The following is a 26,253-nucleotide window of genomic DNA, read 5'->3' as shown; positions in this document are numbered from 1 at the left end:
CTGAGCCATACAGCGTCCTGGGCGGGGCCAGCCCCGGGCGCTGTATGGCGCGGGGAATGTCGGAGCCCCGGAACCTGGTTGCCGCACTTCTAACAAGCAGAGCGGGACCGGGACGCCTTGCGCTGGGGCGTGTCCCGGAAACGGGCTCCCGTCCGTGACGGGACAGCGTGAGGAAGCGGCACTCCCGGCCCCGCACACCCCAGAGCGCGCCAGCGCGCTCTCATGGGGGCAGAGGAGCTGTTCCCTCCTTAGAGCTCCCGGCACGGCCCCCCGCCTGCACAGAGCCACCGAGCCCACAGACCGGCGGGGCGGGTTATGTGAGCGTGGCCGCCGCGGTGCCCGCTGGGAGCTGTAGTCGCGAGGGCGCACCGCCTCCCACGCTCCCTCCTTGGGGCACCGCCCTGTCCCCGCCCCTCTAGCACGAGGGACGCTAGGTGTTGTAGTCCCCCGGCCGTGCCGAACCGCCCGCTCTCGCTCCGCCAGCACTACTGTTCCCGGCGTGCCCCGCGCGCGCAGGCGCAGGAGGCGACTCTGCTCCCTGGTAAACAGAGTGGCGCGGCAGCGGTGGGGCCCGGGTTTCACAAAAGGGCGGCGGGCCGGGCCGATGTTCGGCGGCGGAGCGGCTCAGACTCGGTGGTGCTGAGGCGGGCACCCATGGCGGAGGCGGGTGGCGCCGCCGCAGTGGCGGCGGCGCCGGACATCGACCCTGATTTCGAGCCGCAGAGCCGGCCGCGCTCCTGCACCTGGCCACTGCCGCGGCCCGAGCTACCGGCGGCCCCGGTGGAGGCGGGCGGCGCGGCGGGCGCGACAGAGGAGGGCGCAGGTGGCGCGGCGGCGGGGCCGGCGCGGCTCGAGGGGGCGCGGGCGGGTGGTGCGGCGGCGCGGAAGGGCGGCTCCCGCCGCAACGCCTGGGGCAACCAGTCGTACGCCGAGCTGATCAGCCAGGCCATCGAGAGCGCCCCCGAGAAGCGGCTCACGCTGGCGCAGATCTACGAGTGGATGGTCCGCTCCGTCCCCTACTTCAAGGACAAGGGCGACAGCAACAGCTCCGCCGGCTGGAAGGTACGAGATGGGGACGGGCCTGGCCTTAGGCGGTGCGCCCGCGCTGGGCCGGGCGGGGAGCCGCGGCCTGCGGCGGCTTCCGGCTCCCCCGCCGCCGGGCTGGTGCCGCTACCCGCCCTGGCTTGCGGCCCTGCCCGCTGCCCGGGCCCCTGTTCGCCTGTGGCTGCTCGTCCGCAGCCAGGCTCTGCGCGCTCGGCGTTGTTGCCAGAGCCTGATGCCAGCGCTGCAGCCCGGCGGCCTTGGGTGCAGCTCTGCCAAAAGCCGCTTGGCCTGTGAGCGCGGGGTAGCATCCTCTCAGACCTAGGCCAACCTCCGGCAGGGAGGAGCAGGCTTCTCTGGGTGGGAGGTTACGGCATGGCTCTGTGAGGCTGATCCATGTGCCCTTTGTGTTTGGAAAGTTTTCCAGGAGAGGAGCAAGGGTCAGTTAAAAGGCTGTAGCTAAGCTTCTGTGCAAGATGAAGTATCAGTTGAAGGATTTTTTAATACAAGGCCACGGTTCTTTGTCACCTGCCTGTGCTGAAGCTCAGTATAAATAACTGTTTCATAGCAGGTGTTCTTGGCTTTCGAGAGGCTCCTTTTAAAAAGGGTGCTCTTTCCTAGAGTAGTGCCAGTGCTGCAGCCATATGGGGACTGGGGGCCTCTGCTGGCGTTCAGAAAAGGGTAAGCAATATTCCAGTGTCTCAACTTTGTCTTCGCCTCTTGCTCTGGAAATAGGCACGTGCAAAGCTCTATTTAAAGAGTTAAACTCCATTTCTGTCTTCTGCAGGTGGCAGCCTGATGTTCCTGTTCTCTTTAGTCAAATGAACTCCAGCAAAGAGAAAGGGAGGTGTGAGAGCTGGCTTGGGAAACAGCCCCTCAGGCTGTCCTTGATATATCACAGCAGATGCCACTGTGACTGGAGTCTAAAGAGTGTGATTTATTGCTCTCGCTGCAGACTGGAATTACACTTACACCACACTCTTGTTTGCAGTGTACCCCTCTGTTCTCAGTGTTAGTTAACAGTTTGTCTGTGCTGCAGTTCTGTGGCAGCTTGAGCCAGTGTGGTTTCAAGCTTCTGTGACTCCAGCCATGTGTTCTTCTGCCTGTGTGATTGAGCAGTAAGTCAGCACAGAGAGTTAATGTTACAAAAAAAAAAAAAAAAGCTTTTTCTGGTAGGTTAACTTTCAGCTGGCTCAGCTCTCTGAAATGGCACACCATATGGTTGCTCGAGAGAGGGTAGGAATGTAGTGAGACGGATGCAGCTGTCACAGCTTAGGCTGGCGCAGGTCAATACAAAACTTCGCTTTCAGAAAGTGCACGTAGTTTGACTAAAGTTGACTCCCCCCCCCCCCTCCTTTGTGCAGATTGAATCCTCCTTATTAAGCTGTGATTTGGGACAATCCTTAGGTGCGTTTTCTTTCTCTTCAGATGATTTGGTGATCTAACTGGAAGATAGTTATTGCTTCCCCAGGCTAGGTGTGCTGTCTGGGTGCTGCTGCTGCATGGAGTCACATTATTTTGGCAGAGTTTATGGAACTGGTGCATTTTCTTTTCAGGAATGTGTCTGTATCTGTTTGGCAGTAGTGCCTGAGACTGAAGTTCAGTGTGGTTTCTGAAATGCATCCCCAGATGTTGTAGGGAAGATGGAATATAGTGAAGCGTCTTGACAGACTGGATGCTGGAATAGGTAGACTTCTGACTTGATTCAGTATGGCTATTCTTTTGTTACATCTATTCATGTGTAACAGGACTGGCAGTCTTTGATTTTACTCTGTGTTTTAATCATGTATCACCTCTGGGAAATGTCCAGTTGGATTTAACTTGCGGAAAGGCAGAGATGAGAATTTGTGCACCTATAAGGGTTGAGGTCACTGCTCAGGTACTGTTGCTGTAGCTGTTCTGTGATGACTTTTCAGTGTGAAATTTGTTTATAGTTTTTCAGCCTGGGAATGGAATGACTCAGGCTGGCTTTAGTAGAGAAAAAGCACAGAAACTTCGGAGGGCAGAATGACAGCAGCTGTGGTGGGAATCGGCCTGCTTTATGATTAGGGCAGTTTAAAATCTTTGTCTTTAACTAACAAACAGAAAACCATGATAGAAATACAGTTAAAACTGTTTAAATGCAAGGGGAATGTCTAATAAAAACTTATTTTCATTTTTAACAAATATTATCAAAGTTTTGATTGATCTTTATACCCTCTATGTATAATCTTATGTGCCTAGGAGAGGCAAAGGGGGCTGTGGTATATTTCCTCTACTCTGTTTTCTTGTCTGCTTGCTGTCAAATCCTGTTGGCACGGGTTGGTAGGATGCATGCTACATCATGTGTGACCACAGAGCTCTGACTTCTAGTCTTACTCTATGTTAACATAGTTACATAGATTTGCAAGAAGTTTTATTTATTTTACTTAGTTTACTTACCTTAGTCTGTTTGCATCGAGGTGCATTAGATGAAGGCAGGTTAGACATTTACAGTTTTAGAGATGTGGAATCAATCAAATCAGTTCAATTTGATTTTGTGGACTTAAATATAAAATACAGACCTATTAAATTTACTTTAAGACAAACTGAATAAATGAAAGGTGTCATGTCAGTTGAGGAATGGACCTGCCAGTTTTTTGGTTTTGCCGTTCCTTGTTGTTTTTAGAGCTGTGAAGCTCTGCTTGCATCTCTTTTTTTGTTTGGTTTTTTTTTTTATTATTATTATTATTATTATTTGTAAAGTAAAAGAAAAGCTTCTTGAGTTGTCTTAGCTTTGTTGATTTCTCAGTTTGGACTGAATGAGTTTGGATAAAGGAAATTAATGTGGAGCTGCTGCTAAATGCTGATGTAGCATTTTGATGCCTTTTAAGATAGTACTACAGCTCCCAGAGTTCTGGTATTTCTGTGTTGTTTGGGCAGAGTCATACTGATAATGTGTCACATTTGTATGTAGTGTAGTTCAAATAGAGAATTTAAAATATGAAATTAAAAGAAATGTGTCTTTAAATTTTTTTTTTTAATCTACTTTAGTTAATATAAACCCTGTAAACTCTTTGTTGCTTCATAATTACAGCAGACTGGAATTACACTTACACCACACTCTTGTTTGCAGTGTACCCCTCTGTTCTTGGTGTTAGTTAGCAGTTTGTCTGTGCTGCAGTTCTGTGGCAGCTTGAGCCAGTGTGGTTTCAAGCTTCTGTGACTCCAGCCACTATACAATTGGGGGAAATACAGCTGTTACAGACTGCCAGGGCATAACCTCTGTGAATTCTGGAAGAATCTGTGTTTTTGAGGAAGGTGGTGTTTGCTGTTCTTGAACTGTTTCAAGCACTTTGTAAAGGACAGATTTTTCTGGGTGTGCAGTCTGTCTTTTCCCTGCAGTAATTCAACTGAAGTTAAGAATTAACCTGCCTGAAAGGCAGAAGTGTCCTTGCAGGGCCATGTCGTGGGGCTTCTTTGTAATCCTCCCCTTGGTGCTCTACAAGCTGCTCTATGAATAAGAGGATAATTCCTCCTGGCTTTGAGATTACTTGGAGGAGGAAGATGTTGAGGGTTTTGAATAACGTAGAAGTGCATAAACTCTGCTGAAGCAATTTGCACTGGTTGTTGCATTTCTCACACCCATGAGTTTGAGACAGTGAGGAGCAACGTTAAGGACTAGTCTTTCTTTGAAATATTCTGTCTTTTCTTCCAAAACTTTGTTCCTTTGTAGGAACAGAATAAGCTTTAAAACCATCCTTTTCACTCTCCAAAGACGCTTCACTGAAGCAAAAAAAGCAGATGTTTCCTATGCCTGCAATGTAAAGGAAAGAATTAATGATTCTGCAGTATTGCATTAGTTATAGAAGGCTGAAATCACACCTCTGCATTCTGGTAATTTGCATTCACTTCAACTCATATCTGTACATGTAGGTATGCATACATATGTGCAACAATGCAAGTAGCTGTATTACAAATTAAAAATTACCAAACATTCTGCTTGTCTGAAATGGAAGATGTAATCCATCGGGAAACTCAGCTAGCTTTTAATCTTTCTTACAGTGGACAACATTTTACTTTCAACCCTTCCATTCCGTGCTTGTGTTATATGTGTGTTGCCCATAGTTGATGTTAACTGTTGATCAGATGGATCGGGAGACCTGGCTGAGGGCTCTCAGTTGCTTCCTTGTGTGTGCCCTGCGATTCAGTTTATGTTGACAGAATGACTTCACTGCTTCCAGTGCCATTGTGCTGGCTCTGAAGGTCCCTGGCCTCTCCCAGAGGTGAGTATGTCTGACCTCCTGGCACAGGGCACGCAGAGCTCCCATAGGTCGGAGCAGCTGCTCACCCTGTGGCATTCTGAAGCTCTTCTGTGAAAGAGTAATAGGCCAGCAGACAAAAACAAGCTTGTCCGTCTTCTGAACTATTTCTGCTGTGCTGCAACTGGTAGATTCTGTCAGGTTATCCTTACACCTTGCAAATAAATTCCAGTTTGGTGAATACAAAATCGTGTGAACATTTGTTTTGGTAAGGAGGAAAAGTTTATCATTCTTTGGTGTGTTGACTACTGTTCAGCCAGCTTTTGTGTTTTTTTCTGTAGTCAGATCTACAAAAGAGCAATGGTCAGTTCCTAAAATAGTAATGTTAGCTGTTTGCTTATATCCATCTGGACAGTGTCCCTGTATCCTTGAAGATTTTTTGCCTCAGGCTTGTCACAATCAGATCATTCTTAAGGTGGACAGGTAAGGGTCCAAATCACTATCAGGAGAGCTTTCTTTAATTTCACAAATAAACCCTTTATCTGGAAAGGAACATCTGGTGAGAATGCTTTACACAGGTTTGCTTACATTTTTTGGTAATGATAATTTCAAGATGATGATTTGAAAAGATATTAAAAATATTTGAATGTCTTTGCTCACTGAGGCATAACTGACTTGATGCCATAAAATGAAAGAAAACATAAAAATTAAACTGGGCAAAATATAATTCTACCCAACCTTCAGCCTGGTGTAGGTTTGTGCATAGGGGAGGCTCAGTCTAGAGTCTGTACCTCTGCTGCAGAGTGCTGTTGATCTCAGTCTGTGAAGAAAGGCAGCTGCTTTCTGAAGACTGTGCTGAGAAAACCCATAATGAACTCCTAAGTTCACATGCCTAAAATGATATAATTCTCTGTTAAATCTTCTGACACTAAAAATGAAGAATTGCATGTTCTAAATCTAATAGGAACAGTGATGTCATTACTGTCATTGTTGGTACTTAAATTAAGTCCACTTAATCTTTAGTGGTGTCGTAGGTGCTGCTTTCTATTAAGTTAGGATTATTTTGGTTTCTTGGAAGTTGCTGCCCTGCAAGGGGAAGGAGGGTTTGACTGTTCAAGTCCAGAGTAGCTAGGGGTGAGTGGAAACTGCTGGACTCTTGCCGTTACGTCATAAGCCCCCAAATGCATTCATGTGGTGTTAGGGATGTGTTTAGTCCTGGTCGCAGGGAGATGTTTTCTGTCCCAGCTGCTGACAGCCTAGCTGGGTTTCCTTAAAGCAGGGGGAAAATAACGAACAGGAGCTGAACGATGGTTGTTCAGAGACTGTAGTGAAGAGTCTAGCCTGGAAACCTGAGGAGCACAGGTGACTTTTCTCCATTAGTCTTTCTTTTAACAGCATCTTTTACCTTTTAATCCCGTTAGTCCTTATATGATCTGACTTAGGTGAGGGCCCGGTGAGGAGGGCAGGCAGGTGGGCATGACAGGGTGTTGTGGATGGGAGGATGGTGAAGTGCTGAATATGCAAAATGAGGCTAGTGGCAGTGCATAGGAGCAGGAGAATGGTGCGAGTGTGGAGTCCCCAGGTGTTTTGTTTTTCAGGTAGGATAAAACTTACAGATGAGTGGTCAACTATGGTGAGGGCCCACCATCGCAATATAGAGGCCCTTGTTTAAGTGACATTAACGACCCCTTCTCCGAACAAGGTGTAATGCCTTGAATAAGTATGGAAGTGCAAGATTTTAATTTGAAGCCTTATAGAGTGTAGTTGTCCTCCTCGGAAGTGAGGGAGAGCTCATTTTTTGGTGAAAGTCCATCTGCCCTTTGCAATGCTGTCAGTTAAATCACCTGAAGATTTTGCTGCTGTTCTTTCCTGCTCCCTGCAAGTTTGTTCTGGAAAGCTGCTTTGCTGAAAGATTATTCTTTGCAGCATGGCTTAATTTTCCAGGCAGTCCTTAGGGAAGGCTCCTCCTGGGCTGTAGGTATTACTTGTTCCAACAAGTTTCTTCTGCTCTATCTGAATGGCTTTTGTTGTATATGCCTGCCTGTCTTGGTAAACTTGTAAGTTGCCTCGGTCTTTGAATTTGAGAGCTAGAATTTTCTTCTCCTGGGCTCCCATTGAAAAAGTTACAGAAAGGAAAATGTTCTTCCTAAGATGCAGCTCCTCATCTGCTGAGCTTGATGTCTGTGCTCACGTGTGCCTTCTGGGGAAATGTTTTAGCTCCTTGGCTCTGGGGCAGTTGTTTACTTGCTGGAGCATAACTTTGCAAAATCTCTGCAATGAATATTTTTTCCTGAAGCTTTCAAAGCCAAACGGCTGAGTGAGTGCTGAGACAGGCACTGACAAATGCAACAGATGGGGCATTCTCCCCTTGTAGCCTCCTAGGAATGCCGTGGCAAATGATAATTCGGCACAATGATGGGCCTGGCTTTGGAACATGCCCCTGCACTGGGATGTGACCGTGTTCTTTGTATGCCTCCCAGGCAGTAAGAGTGTATTACAGACAGCTTCAGTCATTGCATTTTTTTTTTTTCTATCACTCATTCTTGAGAGAGACTTTTTGTTAAGATATCTGATGCCTCTGTGATTTGTAGTAGAAAATTGATGTTTTGTGGGAGAATGGCCCTGGTGCCAGTGATTAAAAATGCAGGCAAATGAGGGCAAGTGCACAATTTCCAAGGATAGCTACTGTTTCTTGTGTCTTTCTCAGCATATCTTGTGCTTGGCCCTGAGTGCTCTGCTAGTACAGTTCATGCACCACTGGCTGCATGGACAGGCTCCTCCAGGGAGGGCACAAGAGCCTCCTTCTGCTCCTGTCTCATTGGTGCTTAGGAGAAAGTACCTCACAGGAGGGTGAGTTTAAGATTGTTCATAGTATGAGGAACCTTTAAAGTCTGAACAAACCATCCTGAATGTTCTGACCTGCTCTGAGTAAAACTTCAGTTTTGTGGTAGATAACCTCAGCCTTACCTATGAAGCTGTGTAGTCCACTGGAAAGGCTGTCACTGGCATTCTGTCTTCTGTATGACCTACTGATGCATTTTCCGTAGTATCTCAGTGTCCATGATAGTTGTCCAGAAGACAGATGGGGCAGGATAATTGCTTGGTTGTGCTGCCAGCTCCCATGGCTAATTCCCCCTCGTGAGACCAAAGCACTACTTGATGCTGGGCAGGGTCCACAGCAGCCCTGATGCTGGTGTAGGGCAGGCCTGGTGCAATGACAAGGAGTGTTCCTGCCCTTTAAATAGGGCTAGGAGATTTTATCAAAGAAGATTTTAATGTTTTGGTGACTGCCATTTAGGAAATAGTTTGTGCATGCTGCTAGCCAGTCTTCTGTGATGGATTCCTATATCCTAGCTTGTACACACAGTGGTTGGGACCTAGTGAATTGTCCACTCTTCAGTGTACAGTAAGTGTCTCTAGCCAAACTTTATTTTTTTTTTTAGCATAATATATGTCACTAATTCCAGAATTGTTTTGTTTGAATGGGGTTTACAGGAATTGTCTTTGATCTGTGGATTAGAGACACAGGCTAGCATTTTTTTTTTTTTACCACAGTACTTAACATACAGCCGTAAGAACCTCTATGAGATGCCTGAATAAACAGCAATAACCACCTATAACTAGTTGTTGGAGAGGGCCCTAAGGATTTGAAGGATTCCTGCCTGTGCGTCTTCCTTAAGGTCATGCTTCCTTGCAGTCAAAGATGTTGCAGAGCCAAAACCTTGTGTGGATTGCAGGTGCTCAGACCAGCTAGGATCCTTCCACACTGCTAAAGTTGAGCATCTAAAAGGTTAGTCATCTGTATGTTTCTGGTTTGAGTTGCTTAACATTGAGAAAGGAAATACGTCATGGTTGTCTGGGTGACTGAACTGTCATTTCCTCTCCTGTCAGGTTTGACCTGGAGTTCTGTGATTATTTTAGCATAATTGATTTGTCCCTCACTTTCTCAATGAGATTTGAGGGCACCCTCTGCATACTAGATGTACTAAATCATTCTAGCAGATGCATTCTTGTGCTGGGGAGCGTGCAGTATGCACACATGAATCTTTTTTTTCTGCCTTACAGCACCCAGGCTGGTAGGTGTGTCAGTTCAGTTATATTTTGCGACTCTCTGGAATTGAGTTTCCTGTACGCAGGTGAGCTCAGTCAAGCAGGTGTGTTACGGCTCTGGGTGCTGTGGTGGTGAGCTGCCTCGCAAAGTCTGCGGGAGAGGTGCAAAAGTGAGATTTTAAGCATTGCTGTTTTGACAGCAGTTAACCCTAACGCAGGAAGTGTTTGGGTGTTTTGCCTCTGCCTCCAACCACGCATTCTGTTCTCTTCCTTAGTTTTTGGTGCCTGACCCCCACAGTGAGGTAGTTCAAAAGCCAAGCGGAGATAAAAGAGGCAGAAAAAGTAATTTTGAAGGAAGGCTAGGGCTGGTTTTCAGTTGGGTTAGCTCTCTGAACCAGCTCATAGGGTCACAGATGCTTGTGTTATGGGAGGATGAGAGTTTGAAGATGAGGAAGGAAGTAGTAGTACAGCAGTTACCTGTTTCTACGGATATTAACTGTTATGTCAGTTTAGCAGTAACATGTAAAAGCACTTTGAGACTGTTTCATGAAAGGTACCAGGCTTTGCATATGTGTGTTCATGTGAACCCTAGTCTTAATCCAAATTTTCTTGAGGTTTTAGTGTTACTGAAACGCTTGTACCAGTCCACTGTGCTTTTGCTTACACAGGAATTAAAACCTGGCTATAGCCATGCTTGAGAAGAAAACAGAATATAATTAGCTGTGAAACTTTGAAATCCTGAACCTATTGGTTTAAAGTTCTATTTTAGTAAATGGAGCTAAAAAAACCCCAGGTAGTTAAGAAACTCCAAATCTCTACTGTGTGTACAAGTTACTGGGTAATTCCTGATGGGACTGGGTGTCATCATGAGTTCAAATTCTACTTTCAGGAGAATAAATGAATTAGTGACAACTTAGTGGTTCTTATTGCTGTAGCAGTATGCATTCAAAGGCCTGCACATTTACCTGGGAAAAGGGGGATGGTTCTTTGGAAATGAAAGCAGCAGCCTTCCAGGAGGCAGGGTACAAGTCTGAATTACTTTTTTCGAGACGTGAAGGAAAAGAAAGCTTTATTTAGAGAAGATACCAGGCAGAAGTGTTGTATAGCTATTCCTGTGAACAACTCAAATAATAGAAGTCCGTAAGAGTATTGACTGACACATGTCCCATCAGGCCCTGTCTCTGCAGTAACCCTTGGGGTGCTCTCTGAATAAAAGCATATATATCCTTTGATACTGATAGCAACAAGCGGCTAGTCTTCTCCAAGCCCTCAACAGCGAAAGGTTAAAACGAAAGCTAACGCAGAATGATTCTCCCATCTCCTTCCCTCTGCATGCACACTTTCTCCTTTGCCTGTGTTGTTTATCTACATCTGCTTTGTTCTGGGATAGTACTTTTGGTGAGGTGGCCAAAATTAGCATTGTGAGGACTTGTCTGAGAGGAAAAGGGTGAGGAGAGGCAAAGCAGCAGGCAGGAAAGAACTGTGTTCAGAGGTGGTAGGAAAGGATGATAAAAGCAGAGTTAACTTTTTTTTTCAGAATTAGGAGAGCATGCATGAAAGCTGAAGGCTTCTATATGCCTTTTAGTTTGTATGAAAAGTTGCTCTTGGACAGCTGTTATGCTACCAGTGTAGCAACTTTTAATAATGTGTAATTTGACCATCTGAACAAATTTAATGCAAATATAAAATAAATGCATGACATGGGCCTCAAGGGGAGTTTATAGAGGATCTGCTCAAACAATGAGATTATTGCTTGCTGATTCTAAAATCCTGGGGAGTTTATCAGTTGCATGATGGAAATTGAGTCTGATTATGGTGTACAGGTATGTTAGCTTGCAGTTCCCAGCAGAGCTAAACCAAAATAAGAGAGTTGGGAGGGAGGGGCAAGGACTGTGTGCCTTGCCAAATGGAAGGATAGGATAGACTAAAACTGGCGTACACTATCTGCTGCGTCTTACCCCATTAGACAGGCACACAGAGGAAAGTGTACTGCCTCCTTGCAGAGTGAGGCTGGGAGGCTCCAGGATTACTAGGACTCTTGTTACACAAAGTTTCTCTCTTGTTTCTCTGTTTTTTGGGATGAAGATGGTAATGGGCATACTGAATTAGAAGTGTTTTGCCATTTCTCTTCACCCAGTCTATTTGATTCACTGCTATGCTCTGCTCAAATCTGTCTGAAAGCTAGCCATATAAAAATTAAAAACTTTAGCCAGGCTTATGTTAGCTAACAGGATTGGCAGAAGGGTGGGAGCAGCATTAGTTCAAATTCAGTTAGGCTCATGTTGAAGTTGGCAGCTATATTTGGGATTTGCATACTTGCTCTGTAGTATGCAGATTCTGTATTGTCTTGAAAAGTTCTTTTGTGTTAGTATTTTGCTAATTGGAAGTTGCTAGTTGTCACCCTTGGTGCTGCAGTGAGACCATGGCACTGCTTGCTAGTGCTGTCAAGCATGTTCAAGCAGAAATAGCGCTTTTTAATGGGTAGGTCTTTGTTATAACTTTCTTCTGGATACTGTCTAAATGTGTTTGTCTTGTGAGGTTTCTAGGTGGGAGATGTGCCAACTGTCAGGTCCTCATATCTTGGGTTTTTTTTCTTTTCAGAACTCTATTAGACATAACCTGTCCTTGCACAGCAAGTTCATTAAAGTCCATAATGAAGCCACAGGGAAGAGCTCTTGGTGGATGCTCAATCCTGAGGGTGGTAAAAGTGGAAAAGCACCAAGAAGAAGAGCTGCTTCGATGGACAACAGTAGCAAACTCGCAAAAGTCAGAGGTAAAGCATCCAAAAAGAAACCTCCTCTCCAGTCTGCTCCAGAATCTACTGCTGACAGTCCTGGCTCCCAATTCCCTAAGTGGCCTGGAAGCCCGTCCTCAAGAAGTAATGAGGACTCTGATGTGTGGAACACCTTCCGACCTCGAACCAGTTCCAATGCAAGCACCATTAGTGCTAGGCTTTCTCCTATCCTAACGGAGCAGGATGACCTTCATGATGAAGAGCTGCTTCCTTCTCTAGTGTACTCCAGTGCATCCAGCAATGTTCCACCAACTGTGACTGAGGAGCTTGAGCTCATTGACGGGTTAAATTTGATGTCTCCCAACTCATCTGTGTTGTCTACCCAGCAGTCTGCCTCAAGTGGTCAGATCCAGAGAGATTCCAGCTTTTCCTTACGGAGCCCAAATGCAGCTGGTCAGACCACTACTTTTGGCAATTCCCTGTTTAACCCTGTTGATATCTCGCTGCAAAGTTCTGTCAGCCATTTCTCTGCCCCTCAGACCTTGGAAGCTCTTCTGACACCTAGCTCTCCACCTCCAAGGGATGTTATGATGACTCAGGTGGACCCAGTTCTCCCGCAGACTGGTAACAGGATGAGCAGCCAAACTCTTCTGCTTCTAGGTGGACAAGCTGCCCAGAGTAAGATGAGCTCAGGCAATCCACGAGGAAAGCCTACAGAGCAGCAGGCAGAACCAGTTGGTGCCAGTGTTTTGCCATCAGCACTTCCCACAGTAACATCTACTCAAAACACTGCCAGCATTGCCAGTTTGAAGACTCCAGCTTCTGCAACAACTGCCCAGTTGGTCCAGCTGGGCAGTCCACTACTTCTTTCTTCTGCTAGCCCTGCTCCCTTGGGATTGAACCAGGACAGGCTGCCCATTGACCTGGACATTGACATGTACATGGAGAACCTTGAATGTGATATGGATTACATAATCAACAGTGAACTCATGGATGGAGAAGGACTGGACTTTAATTTTGAACCCGTTATGTCTACTCCCAGCTATCCCAGCACCTCGCAAGCCTCCAACCATACCTGGGTACCAAGTTAACTTCAGGAGCGCAAAAAGGTAGGTGTAGTTATATAAAATGCTACAGCTGTATAGTGGGAACAGCCCTGTCTGGGATGGTTCTTGTGCCCAATTGTGCAGCAGTTTAAGATACCTCTTTCGAAGCACAGGTGCTCTTTGAGTAAAAAGGTTCTGGGAGAGCCACAGTCTTTTTTAGGAGAAAAAGCTGTGTAATGGTAGGTAGACTTAACTTAGCAGGTAGTAAACGTCTTTGTGGAGTAGAGCAGCAACCCGCATGAAACTCCTGTTGTTTCTTGTTACGAAAGATTACTGCATTTCAGACATCGGTCTCTGCTGTGCAGTGCCTATAGCTCTGAAGTTGACTGATTCAGTAAATAAAGACATGATCTTATATGTATGGAATGGTTGAACTGAGCCAAGCACATGCTGTGTTTCTATCCAGATCATTATTATCTTTGCAAAATTTTCTAGTATGTGTTGCAGAGTGGGTCTGTATCATGACTGACTGCTTTGCTCTGTATGTAGCTAGGACACAATCACTCTCAGTTATCAGGCCTTCTGACGTTCCCTTATTTGGGATAGTGTCTGTAAAGTCGGGTAAGCTGGTTCATCAGCATTAACTACTGAATTGCTTATGTACCCGTTATTGGAATGGGAAATTACAGCATGCAGTGTGGATGGAGATGGAAGGAAGAAGGGTGTGTCAGTGCTGTCCAGTGCACAGCAAAGGTGCTTCTTCAGCAGCCTTTCATATTTGCACAAAAATGTCTAGAGTCAGTCTGACAAATAATGCATATGAGAACAAGAGTTAAAAATGTCTTATTCTCTGAGAGTGTGACACCCTGATTTGAAGCTCTTTAACTACTGAGGCAGTTGAAGAATTGCAGAAATGGAGCTGAAGGCATACTTCACTCTTGGAGCTTAGATAGCTAACAGAAAATGGACACTTTCTTTTATAGACTGGAGCATAGGCTGGATGGTCAGAAAGTGGAAGTCTTGCCAACAGTATTTTCTATTTAGGAGGCAGATATGAGATTTATTAGTGTTGCAAATGGATATGGTATTTGTTAGTGTTGCAAATAATACTGGCCAGCTGAGCAGGCAGAAGTAAGGGCAAATTGCAGATACGACTTCCACTGTGCAAAGCCCTTGAGCTTCAGAATGCTGGAGACTGAGTGAAGTTATCATGTGTATGACCTTAATGCTCTTTCCTAGACACCTGAGTAACCTGGAGGTAGTTTGGACTGGAGGCCCATTTCAGTAAGTGTTCTGGCGATTTCTGCTGCTGTTCATGGTGGAAACCAGATATTAAATATTTTTTGCTCTGCCCCAGTACAGCCGTTCCAGACAAGCATATTGGGTGTAGACAAAGTGAAATGCTCTCCTTTGAGCTGGTGGTCCTTAAACCCTGTGAACGTATTGATATACCACAGTATATTGACTTTTTAAACACAATATAACTCCCTCCCATTTCAAGTCTCACCACACTAATTAGGATTTTATTTATTGTAATGTTGTTCTGTCTGTACTTAACAGAGCTCTTTATTGTAGAGAGAGGGAGGATCAATCAAGCTGTTTTTGTTACAGGGCTTTTTATAGTCTTGTGCATTTAACTGTGCTCTTGCTGAATTACTGTCTTAAATAGCCTAACTTCAGGTGCAATATGGAAACTCAGTTTTGATTGCAAAGACAAATTTCGTCGACAAAACATTGACATCCCTCATCTGTGTTAGGACTGTTTGCAAGTTAGTGACAGAAGCTGTGGCCTTTTGGGCAGTGTTTCCAATGGATATATATATATATTTTTTTTTTTATAACATGCTACAGCAGGCCATCATATTTGGGGAATACATTGACTTTGCAGAGGTGAAAGGTTTTTCACAGGAGTGTTTTCAAAGCATATGCAAGCCATCCTGCAGTCCTGGGTGCATTAATTACCTGAACTCGATAGACAAGACCTCTGTCTACAGAATACCAGGCACAGTTTGTTTGTTTGTTTGCTTGTTTGTTTTTTAAAGACTATAAGGCAGAGAAGCTTTATCAAAGGGTTGGGTCTAGTACTGGCGAAGATGTAGCTATAATCAAATGCTTAAGAGGGAGAACATGAGTTCTTAACAGCATGGTTATGTTCTTGTTCCATATTATTATTCCATACTTAGCATGTGAATTGCTTCATCAAAACAGAGAAGCTATCTGATGTTAAAAACCCTGGATATGCTTTGTTCCGTGCATGAAGTGGAAATGATACTTTCTGGGAAATACACTGGATATGTGCTTACTAAGAAAGGAGTTATATCTGGAAAAAGTTCTGAACCAGTGTCATCTTTCTGCAGAAAGCATAGCCCCTACATGCCTCTCAGGGAACAATTCTTAACAGCATGTTAAATTCCCACTGGCAAAAGCTACTCTTAAGTGATCGCTAACTTAAAGCTGTCCTTCTGAAGTAGTTACTGTGGGCTTCATCTGTTGCTTTCTGGGTCAGTTATGGCTGTAACGCCGAGCAAAAACTTTTCATCAATAAATCCCAGTGATTATAGTATGTGGTTTGAACAGCCAGAATGAAAGTGAAGCTGGGGAAATAGATCTTCAGGAATAAGTACTTAGTCTCTTTGCAGCACTTAAGAAGACACAAGCTAGTTGATGTTAACCACGGTGCTCAAAACTGATATGACTTTATCCTCTTCTTGCAAGGTAAATGCTAAAGGGCTTGTCCATAGCTTCATCAGGAGTCTGTTTGAACCCTGTGTCTCTTTACTTGGAGATTAGAGATCAGACATTGAAATTTTGCTTCTGCCCAGCAGTGATGCAACACTCACAAACCTAGCTATTAGCCACAGAGGAAGAAAGTCAGTATGTGAATACTTTTCTTGACTGGGAAAAAATATAAATTCTACAGTTTCTGCTGCTCTTGTCTGGTACCTGTGGCTCATTCAGTTGTAAGCCTGCTGTTCACTGGTTAAGGTGCTGGATGTGCAAGCCGTACAGAGTGACTTATGGGAGCTTTAGTGAGCAAGGGCATGGAAAAATGGTAGCCACAGCTGCAATTAGACTGTGGCATGCAGGTGCTGAAACACTGGTAGCACTCTTGCCTTCAGCACTTAGTGCAAGTGTCCTCCATTCCAGTTGTGGGAAGTGTGGCTGGCCACCCAGCTGTCCCTGAGCAGCACAGGGACTTTGGGCTTGCTCATCTACCTCTGTTATGTATTTCTGCAAGCCAGCAGGAGGAATACCTGGGAAAAGAATTGCCTCTTTTTTACAGTGATACAGTTTGTGTCTTACTGATGAGTGTGAAGTCCATCCACTCTTCTGGTGGACATTAGTTAATGATCTTTAGTTGTTCAGTTAGAGTCCCTATTTGTCTACCAGAACATTAATAAATAAATAAAACTCCTATCAACTTGCAGTTTCCCAGAGCCTGTTGCTCTGGCTTCTATTTTAAGTTGCTGTCTTTCCTTATTCAGGGCTGATTCCCTCTTTAGCTTGTTTCCCTTTCCACGGATTTATTTCATGCTCATTATTACTGAATGCAAGTGATTGGGTGCCCTACATTTATCTCACTATTCTTCCTTCCAAAGAGGATCATAGACCTACAGTGAAGGTTTTGTGTCAGTGTCTTAAGTCTGCTTATACCTATTTCAAGGCTGGTTTGAACAAGTTGTGACAGCTTCATTGAGATGAGGCAGAAGACCTGAGAAGGGATCTTTAGACTTGCAGCAGAATGAGATATCTAGAAGTGTGTCATTATTTGTAGGTAGATACAGGATTTCTTCAAGTGGGTGAGCATAAACAGTTTTAGTGTGTGATCTCTAAAAATCCCTTTTTTAGTCTTTTTCCCTACCAATTGATATTTGTGGTAGCTTAAGGTGAAGAGTAGTTTTCCTCTTCCTTGCTGCTTTCCTGCAATGCTTCTGATGTTAGCCAAGTTCTTTGAACCTCCTTATCTTGCAGAGCTTTGGTTGGTCAGCTTACAAGAGGAGTGCTTACTTTTGTCCCTCGTGCTTTTGTTTTGTCTTTGTCTCAATGGTACTCTGAAGCTTGGAGCTGAGCAGTTGCATCCTCCACTTGACTATCTGTTGGTCAAGGTCTCTTGTGATCTGTGTTTGTTCCTTGCTGGAAGCTGGAATCCTTTGAGCAGGAGGGACTGATTGATAGTAATGAGTTCCTTGTCTATGTAGCCAGGATTCCCACTGAAGCTGAGATCTAACCATTCACTTTACTTTTCTTCTTCCTAGTGTCCTTCAGGTTCTCAACATCAGGTTCTGACTTCACTTCCCACCCCTGGCAGAGAAAAGAATGGAGCATGTTGGATTCAGTTTCCCTGCACGCTATGCCTGGGGCAGAAGGGGCCGCCCACCTGGGAAGAAGGGGCAACCTGCATCTAGCTGCAACAGGAAGAGTTTAAAAAAAAAAAAATCCTGTTATGTGCCATGGCTTTTCCTACAAACCTGAACCGCCTTGGACCATGTGGAGAAACCCTGGGCTGTACGTGGCCAAAGAGGAGTCCTGGTAAAAACCTCGGCCAGAAGACTCTGTGCCAGGCAATAGTTTTTTCCCCATGTGAAGAGTTGGGTTTGCTGGAGGAATCTCTCAATGGCTATCCTCTCTGCTGTGGCAGAAAGTCTCCCAGTGCCTCAGACCGATAGAGGGCTGACTCTGCTCTCACTTGGCTTGCCCTCTGGGGCAAAGTAGTTGGATGTTTTCCTTAAGCCACCAGGTGTTTGCTTGGTGTACCCCACAGACTCTCAGAGGAATTGGAAGGAGCTTGTTGGTGAAAGCCATAGGGGAAAAGGGTGTGCTATTTCAGGGGTTGGTTTCAGTGTGCCCATCTCCAGAGCACCCATTGTTCTGCAGGGGAGGGTGGTGGTAATGGTGTAGAAGTCTTTCTCTTGTCCACCTGAGTGGAACAGGAGGACACTGAGTTTTTCACTGTGCCAGCTGAGGCCCATTGAATCAGAAGCATCTTTCGAGAAGTCCCTATTCTGTTCTCAGCACTTTCCTGATACACCAGGCTGCTGTAAAATAAGCACAGGTGCTAATAGCTGTTTCTGAGACATAAAAACATCATTTTGGGTTTGTTTCTGATCTGTATTTCTACAACAGAGAAATAGAAAACCTGGGTGTGGCCTTAACAGAGCCCTGGTTGCTTTTCAGAAGGGCATTTTCTATACATTAAATATTTTTTTACTAATCTGGGAACTTTCTACAGTGAGTATGAAGCCAATGTTAAGTGTGCCCCCATTAGGCGTATTAGGCATCTCTCCCTCTAAGAAAGTACCAGTGACAGACTTCTTTTTCAGAGCTGTGTTAGGGACAAATACATTTGATGTTTGATAATGTATATGATTGAGGGGAAAGAATTGGCAGGTCCCTGTGGTTTCAAACCACCTTGGGGAAGAGTTGTGCAGTATTGTAATCTATATGTAAAAGTAGTTGCAAATTACATAGAAGCTTTTCTAAACCTTTTTAAATATATATTATATATTTTAATTGAAAATGAGAATATTGGATTAAAAAACTCCACATTTGCTGCATCTGTCCCCTTGATACCAGATAACACTACAGTGTGGGAGGGGATGAGCCTAAGGTATTTTGGGCCAAGAAGCTGAAAATGTTGGAAAAATGGGAAGGGCACCACAGTGTAACTGGGGAATGGCTGCTCTTCCCAGAACAGGCCTCTGTGGCATGGCATTCCGCCACAGCTACTCAGTCTCTTTCCTTGACTGGGCACCCCACAATGTTAGGGAATGCTAATCATTAACAGCATGTTCATTCTCAGCTAATCCCTTAAATAGCTGAACTGCACTTGATACATAGGACAGATTCCCTAGTCTACTAAGAAGATGGTGTGGACTTAATCGTGATAGATCTGCTGACACTCTGGATAGCCCTTATGGAATACACAGTCAGTTGTATTTGGTAGCTTGCTTTTTGGTTTCCAAAGGTTTTGTTTTCTTGCTGAAGCTTCTGCTACTGCTGGGGAACTTGAAGCCTATAGGTACACCCTTAGGATCTGCCTGGGATCCTCCCCTGTCTTTTTTTTTTTTTTTTTTTTTTTTTTTTCTTGCAGGACAGAAACTAGACGTCAAGGTGTTAGTTCAAAGCATTAGCTGGCATGTTCCTGTCACCTTTTTGGTGTTTGCAGTGGTGGGATCTATGAGAGACATGGTACTTTCACGGTGTTCTGGTAGGCTTGGTCTGGTAGAAAGGCTCTCTGAACCTTTCTGAAAGTGGCGGTGTTCAGAAGATTTCTTTCATGCAGTGCAATGAGCCATGCTGATTTACCACCTTGTCATGGGTTTCATTTCATTTTCATTTGAGTGGAGATTGGAACAGGAGCACTTTGTCTGGTTATCTGCCACAAGGAGTCTTCCACAGTCTTTAGTGTGCTCTGCCATCGGAGCGTTTTAATAGTTTGATCACCTTTGCTTTGAAGACTGTCTTCATGGCAGACCTCATGGTGATATGTTTCAAATTTACCCACAATCTGCATGTCTGGCCACACCTCACTATAATAAAGCAACAAAAAGGCAGATCCTAAGCTTGGATCCCAGGTCTTGCAGACTTGAATTACGGATACACGTTCTCAGTGCAGTTATTTCATTACACAAATTGATAGGTACCCTTTCCACAAACACTTGATGGCATGTCGTATGTAAGAATCGGCCATTCTGGGCTGCAGCTAGTGGGATTTGTGTTATTTGGTGCAGAGTATACCACTGTCAGCTTCGGCCCTGAGGTAAAATGAATCCCATGATCTCCAGAGCAAGTTGACTGGCTGCCTGTGTTTCACAGACATGTAGAAGACATTGGTATGTGTGGTCATGTTATATGTGAATCTGTAGGTCATTTCTCATTAAAACAGAGCATAAAGAAATAGGAAGGACAATATTATAACCTGTGCTTCAGATCTGCAAATCCATGGTGAGATGTTTCTGGCTGGGTTGGTCTCTAGGGAAGAAGTGCTGTCTTCAGGCTGTTCCAAGATGTTCCCTAGGTGTGACAGCACTGAGGACCTGACCTGATCTCTGGCTCCAGAGAATCTGGTCCTAAGGACTTGGGTAATGCCTTGAGGAGATCTGATATACTCTCAGCTGGTACATGTCCTCAACCTGTTCCAGCAGAAGGAGCTGCAGCCCAGGTACATCAAGGCTCATCATGGTTGGTGCTCTACAGTGTGATTTCATAAGAGGCCCTGTCCTTTTATTGAGGAATAGAGCACCTCTCTATTTTTTTCCATGCTCTAGGGAGTTGCCTGTCCTGGGGACAGCACTGCAGACAGGAGCACTTATGTATAGAGTCTGGCTGTACCAGTGTGCTAGCAGTGCAGCAGTCCGTGCAGGTGCTTTCTGTCTCCTCAACACAACAGGAGCTGGCAATGACTGAAGAAGCCTAAAAGCACGCTGGTGTTGAGGATGGCTTTTGGAAGACCAACGGTGCTCCAGGAGTGCTCAATAAACCATGAATGTTTACAGGCTCAGGCAGGCAGCCTAGCTTCTCGTTTGTATGTGTAGTGGAACAGCTTGTATCCTTGCAGAGAATTTGTGAGTTCTCCAGCCCCTTCTCAAATAACTTCCTTTTCATACATCTTGAGCTTTTCTAGCCTGGGATATTTCTTCACAGGACACAGGAGACTTTAAAGTTCCAAAACTGCTGCTTGCTGAAAGGACCCTGTCAGGGCATTGCTCAATACTTGACCAGTTTTTTGTATTGTTGCCCAAAGTGTTTGCTACTGACTGCTACTGGATTCAGGACAGTATCTTGGTGGATCTTTGTTCTGGGTTAGCACTGCAGGCCCCATATTGTGGGCTAATTTTTGCTCTAATAAAGGATTGAACTGGGATTTCAAGAGCAGCTGTGAGCTGCACTTGGAGGAGAAGTGACACTCTGTGAGGGGACTCTTGGCATGAAGCCTTGTGTTGGGCTGTGTGTGTTTTCCTTGTTCTCACTGAGCTTGGGTAACAAGTTTCTTCATCTCCAGAGGATCAAATGCCATCTTTCACAGTATGAAGCCACCATACAGCTCTGGGCTGTGAAGGATTTGGGTAACTAGGCCAATGGAGACTAGTAGGAGACAGACTTGATGCTTTTATTTACATTTGGGTTTAGCAAATTTTTCAAGCCTTCTTTATAACTTAAGCATATTTTACTATATTCCCAGCTTTTTGTGAGAGATTGGAATATGGAAGGCTTCTTGGAGCCCTTAATTTTCCTTGTTGGTATATCTAAAAACATGTCATCCCCTACCCTGTGCTGCTTTAAAAACAGCAGTCAAATCATCCTGGTAGGGAAGAGGAATGAAAGCGGTGGGAGCATTCCAGAGCCAGGGTGTATTCATAAATGAGGCGCACACTAGAAGCAAGTATCACTGATCAGCTTTTCCAAAGGAAAAGCCTAGAAAGCTTTTATGTAGATCATAATTTGTTATTTTTCTTACTTAGCTGCTTATTTATAGCCACATTCAAATGCTTCAGGGTTAGCCTTGCTCCAGGAATGAGAAACCTTTGGGACTGGTGTCCTGGACTGTCAGTAATAATGTGAAAATTTGGACCCGTTATCAAAAAAAAGCACAACAAATCAACTTTGGGACATGAGCAATTGCAGAGATAGCTTAGAGTTTGCCTCAGTTGCATGTCTAATTAAAAACATGTTGTAATTAATGTGGGGAAAAGCAAGCAAGAGGTGACTCCTGAAGCCTGAAAGATCTGTCATGTGAAAGCTTGGTAGCATGTGGTAACCCATCACCACAGTTGCTCACTCTTCAAGAAAGGGATCCCCTCCCTTCAGTAGCCTTTGTCTCTCCCCACACCCTGATGTGTCTGTAGTTGATGGAAAACAACCTCTGATGGACTCAAAATTGCATCTAATACTGCGGGGTCAAACAGGGAGAAGAGGCAGCAGAAGCTGAAGGTGAAAGAGCTGATGGTGTGGCATTTATGGTTCTCTGGCTAAGGCAGCATAACGATGTGTGGTAGAAGGGGATGTTTGCAGCTGGTGCTGTGGTGCTCAGCATGGTGCTACCCTGTGGTGCTCACCACGGTCTCTTGAGAGATTGGACTATGTAGAAGATAGGCTCCTTTCAGGAGACATGACCTTCTTCATAAGGCAATAGGGATGGTTCTGTGAAATGATGCTTCCAACACAGTGGAATCTCCACCTGGTGCGATCCCAGGAAGGGTTTCTGCATTGCTAGCACAGATGTCTGCTGCACATAGGGCAAGCACCACTAGCTGACATAGTTTCTATCCCATCCTCTCTGCACTCTTTCACACATTTCTCACAATAAATTCTTTTACATAATAAATCTCTTCTTTTGTTTGCTCTCTGTAGCAGTGTAACTTCTGAACCATTACAGGCTCTTTGTTACCATCTGTGCTAGCAAGACTGTAGAATGTGCTAGACTAGAGGGGAATGTTTGACAAATAAAAACCTGTAATCCTCTGTTCTGTGTCTCATGTAGTTTGTTCTGTTTCCCTGGTGAGGACCAGTTATTTTTTCCTTGCCCTTGGCTGTTTTCTTCTGCCCTCCTCACCTGCTAGGGAAACCCTTGGTGAAAAGCCCCTTAGCTAGCCAGAGGTGGAAGGGTCACAGTGTGACAGCCCACAAGGCTCCAGGGTGCTCTGCAGTGTGTAGAACCCCTTGTTGCAACTTGCTGGCAGTGTGTGGGGACTCAAGGGGTTGCCAAGCCCTAAAACTGACCCTGGGGCCTTTTAAATTCTGCAGGACTAATCTAGAGTCATCCTAGCCCCTTCATTCCTTGCCCTTCTAGACCTAAGTGCAAAAGATGACTGTTAATTTTATATAGCTGTATTCAAACATCTTTGTGTGTCAGCAACTCTGCCAGTTATCTCTGCGAACAGAGAGATGCATTTGCTGCTACTCTCTTATTTCAGCCCCCATCCACAAGCAGATGCTGACACTTAATTAGGACAGATGAGCATGTGAGTGAGCTTTCTGTCTTTTCTTACATACCCCAAAAGCTCCATCAGAAAAAGGAAAGTTACTACAGCTAGGGAGTATCTTCTGATATTAGAAGATAGTGGCTTGGAGCTGCCCATCAAAGGGGGCATGAATGTCAGAGCAGAAGGCAGGAGCTGGTCATTCCTTGAGACTGCTCAGAGGTGTGCAAGTAGGTAAGATGCTTCTCTGGGCAGGAGAAGGCTTCAGCTAGGTACCTTAAGGGGTCCTTCCTTGACATAAAGCAAGTAGAATGCAGATACAGTCTGAGCCAGTGAAACAGCTTGTGAGGAACATGGTGGAGCCCTTGAATCAAAACAGCATGTCATTCTGGCAGGTCTGCCTTCCTGCAACTGGGATGAGGCTAGAGAATGTGCTGTCCCCCTCTGCCCTGGTGGTGCTCCATGCACCACAGCTCCAGAGAGATCTTGCAGAAAATGAGACCGGTTCAGTACCTCAGTTGTGTTGCAGTAAGGAGATCAGAGAAACGGGCGAAGGAGCATAAAGTACGGATTCCACTGGCCTGGTTAGACATACGGAGAGCAAGATGGGGATGTTTTTAAAACTACTGAGGAGAAAGTCTCATTCATTAAATGGCATGGTATGCCTGTGGCCAGAAAACTTGCATTTAAAGCCTTGGATACTCAATATTGAATAGTATCTGATAAATAATACCATTGAAAAATAATAGTGTTAAAACTATTAATGCAGATAACTCTAGAAGGGATCTTCATGCTCTTGCTTCAAGATTTAAGCCAGTCTCCAGAAATGAGGGATTAATAGGAGATCCCTAGGGGAACTGTCTGTTCCTTGAGCACTTATGCCTTCCTGCAAGCATGTAATGGTAGGTGCTGTTGGAGAAACAAAATGCCAAGGGTGGATTTTGCAGTTGTTGATCAGATCAGTTAATGTGTTCAAAACTTGACATAGAACAGGGGACCACGCATTCCCGTCAGGAGCTGTTAACACTGTTTATCCTGATTTGAGCATTGGCCTGTGACACGTAAGCATTGCCAAAGAAAGAAAAGCACAGAATAGATGCCAGGTTGGGACCTGGATGCCTTGTCTCAGGATCACTTCTGGTGTGTGTGACACTGTTTGCAGTAGTTACCAAGAGTCCTGCTGTGTGTCACCAAGTCCTGCTGTGTTCTGTCCTGACAGCTATGTGGGTTCAGTGCACCTTTCTTACAGTAGGTCAGCCTTTCTTGCTGTCTTGGAGACCTCATAGCTCTCCCGCGTTGTCACCATAAGCATTTTGGCCTGAGTTGCCTGCTGAGCAGCAGTACCTGAAGCCAGTGCAAAAACTTCACCAGCTTTTCTGCTCAGGTCTGTTTTTGACCAGAGACCTGCTTTGCCCCGGGTTCTCGCTGGTTGATGAACACTTCTCCTGTGCTACCAGTAATGGGACCACTTGTGAAAGCACAGGGGGGATGTTTGTTGCCCTATTTCACATGGCTTTTGTGGTGGAGTAGCTGTTGTGTGGGGAACGCAGGCTGGGAAATAGGGTGATGGTGGGGTGCACGCTGCCTACTCCAGAGCTGTCCTGGCAGGACAGTCTGTTCCCAGCTCCCATGTACTATTGTTTTCCTCCCCTGCTGCTGTGGTAAGACCAGCAGCCATAGACATGACTTTTAATGATTGGGTTGCAGAAGCTGTGACATTAACCATTGCTTCAGCATGGCTTGCTGTTCTCTGCAGGCTAGGGCACACCATTCCTCCCACCGTGCAGCTTGGGGACGGCTCAACTGTTACAAAAGCAGTCCTGGCTGTGCCTGCCAGCATGCCTTTCTGCTACAGGCTGTTGCAAGAAACTCTCTGACTGCTTTGGACGTGTGCCTGCATCCTACCCTCAGTAATTCCAGGTAAGGTCACAGTGGCCTGGCTCCTATGTGGGCGTGTTGGACATCCTGGAGGGTTCCTGCAGAGGGTAGGTACCCTGGGCTCTGGTAGCTCTCCTCCTTCCAGCCGTGGAGCCATAAAGAGGAATATCCTAGTCCAAGCAGATGGAGGGTGCAGGGGGCGCCAGGTCAGGGTCCCAGGCATTGAAGTTGACAGGCTTGTGGCATGCTGCATGGCTTAGAGTCATCTGCTTACCTTGAATAGTGTAGTGCCTGCACTGCCGTTCCCAGGAAGCCTCAAAGCCTGGGCCTCGAGGAGTGCCACAGCTTCACAGCCTTGCCAGGCACAGGAGCAGGTGAGGTTGATAAGGTGAAGGACCAGCTCATGGGTTTCAAAAGCTAAGCTGCAGCTACTGGTGTGGGTGTAGAACTGCCCTGAAGGGTCTGATCAACAAGACCCTTACAGGTTTATCCAGTGACACAATGCCCTGTACTCGAGTTTTCTGCTACAAGATCTACTTGAGACATAACTTTGCTGGCTCTGCAAGGATGGGAGTAGATGGTTGCTTAATCTCTTGCTTTTTAGTTCTGAGATCATGCACTGATGTTTTCTTCTTGTCAGGTAGCTGAGGCTGGCAGTCTTCCCTGGCCTTGCCAGCAGCTGTGGTCATTTCTGGTCAGGGTTGACAGCTCCTGAAGTCTTCAGTCTCGCTGCTGTGACCAGTGCTTGTTTTGTGAGCTGGAGCAAGCAGCAGCTGCACCACCTCCTGCAAAGCCAGCTCTTTGTGCACAGAGAGATACGGGGGGCAAAAGGGAACATGCTTTGTATCTTCCAGGGATGGGCAGCTGTTTGTCCCCAGCCAGCGCCTTGCTGTCACTGCCTTCTCCTTTCTCTCTCCCCACCAGCGCAGGGTGATGGCAGGTGGTGATGACGCTGCTGCTGACAGCATGCTGGGAGCCAGCCCCGGGCTGCATGGAGCTGCGGACGCACTACTTGCTTTGGGAGTGGTGAGCCCTGCAGGGAACTGGCTGCTGCAGGTTGTCCCAGCCCTACAGGGGACAGAGCTGCTTTCACAGGGGCAAGGCTGGCAAAACAGCTGGCAGGCAGCTAGGCTGCTACGGTTAATCAGAGTGCTATGCCTGACAGTGTGCAGGCTACCCAGCTGCCCCGATCTGGGCCCAGCCCTCGCAGAGGCTAAATGATGGTACAGCAGTGCCTGTCCCAGTACTGTCAAGCCAAGCCTGGTGGCAGCTGTCCCACCTCCAGTCATCTTGATACTGGTGCCACTGTCCTGGCACCAGTACTGACTAAGCCAGTACTGCCCAGCACCAGTTGTCCTGGCATT

The 26,253-nt window shown here is 45.8% G+C and overlaps 1 protein-coding gene across 2 annotated transcripts; it reads left to right on the top strand.

Annotated features, from left to right (window-relative positions):
- The first annotated feature begins 550 nt into the window (after nt 1-550).
- Nucleotides 551-26,182, top strand: FOXO4 (forkhead box O4). Of its 2 annotated transcripts, none has more exons than XM_086756701.1 (3): nt 551-1,062; nt 11,913-13,154; nt 25,814-26,182. In XM_086756701.1, exons 1-2 carry the CDS (start codon nt 655-657, stop codon nt 13,134-13,136), a joined length of 1,632 nt encoding a protein of 543 aa, XP_086612827.1. In that variant the 5' UTR covers nt 551-654; the 3' UTR covers nt 13,137-13,154; nt 25,814-26,182. The 2 variants fall into 2 exon arrangements, with proteins under 2 accessions (XP_086612827.1, XP_086612826.1); XM_086756700.1 differs by lacking the exon at nt 25,814-26,182 and adding an exon at nt 17,348-22,553 and having other exon boundaries at nt 552-1,062.
- The last annotated feature ends 71 nt before the right edge of the window (nt 26,183-26,253 follow it).

The sequence above is a fragment of the Chlamydotis macqueenii genome, chromosome 11 (assembly GCF_036417535.1).
Source record: "Chlamydotis macqueenii isolate bChlMac1 chromosome 11, bChlMac1.mat, whole genome shotgun sequence".
Classification (NCBI taxonomy): Eukaryota; Metazoa; Chordata; class Aves; order Otidiformes; family Otididae; genus Chlamydotis; species Chlamydotis macqueenii.
Note: the sequence above shows the minus strand (reverse complement) of the source record. Positions and strands in the feature narration are given on the sequence as shown.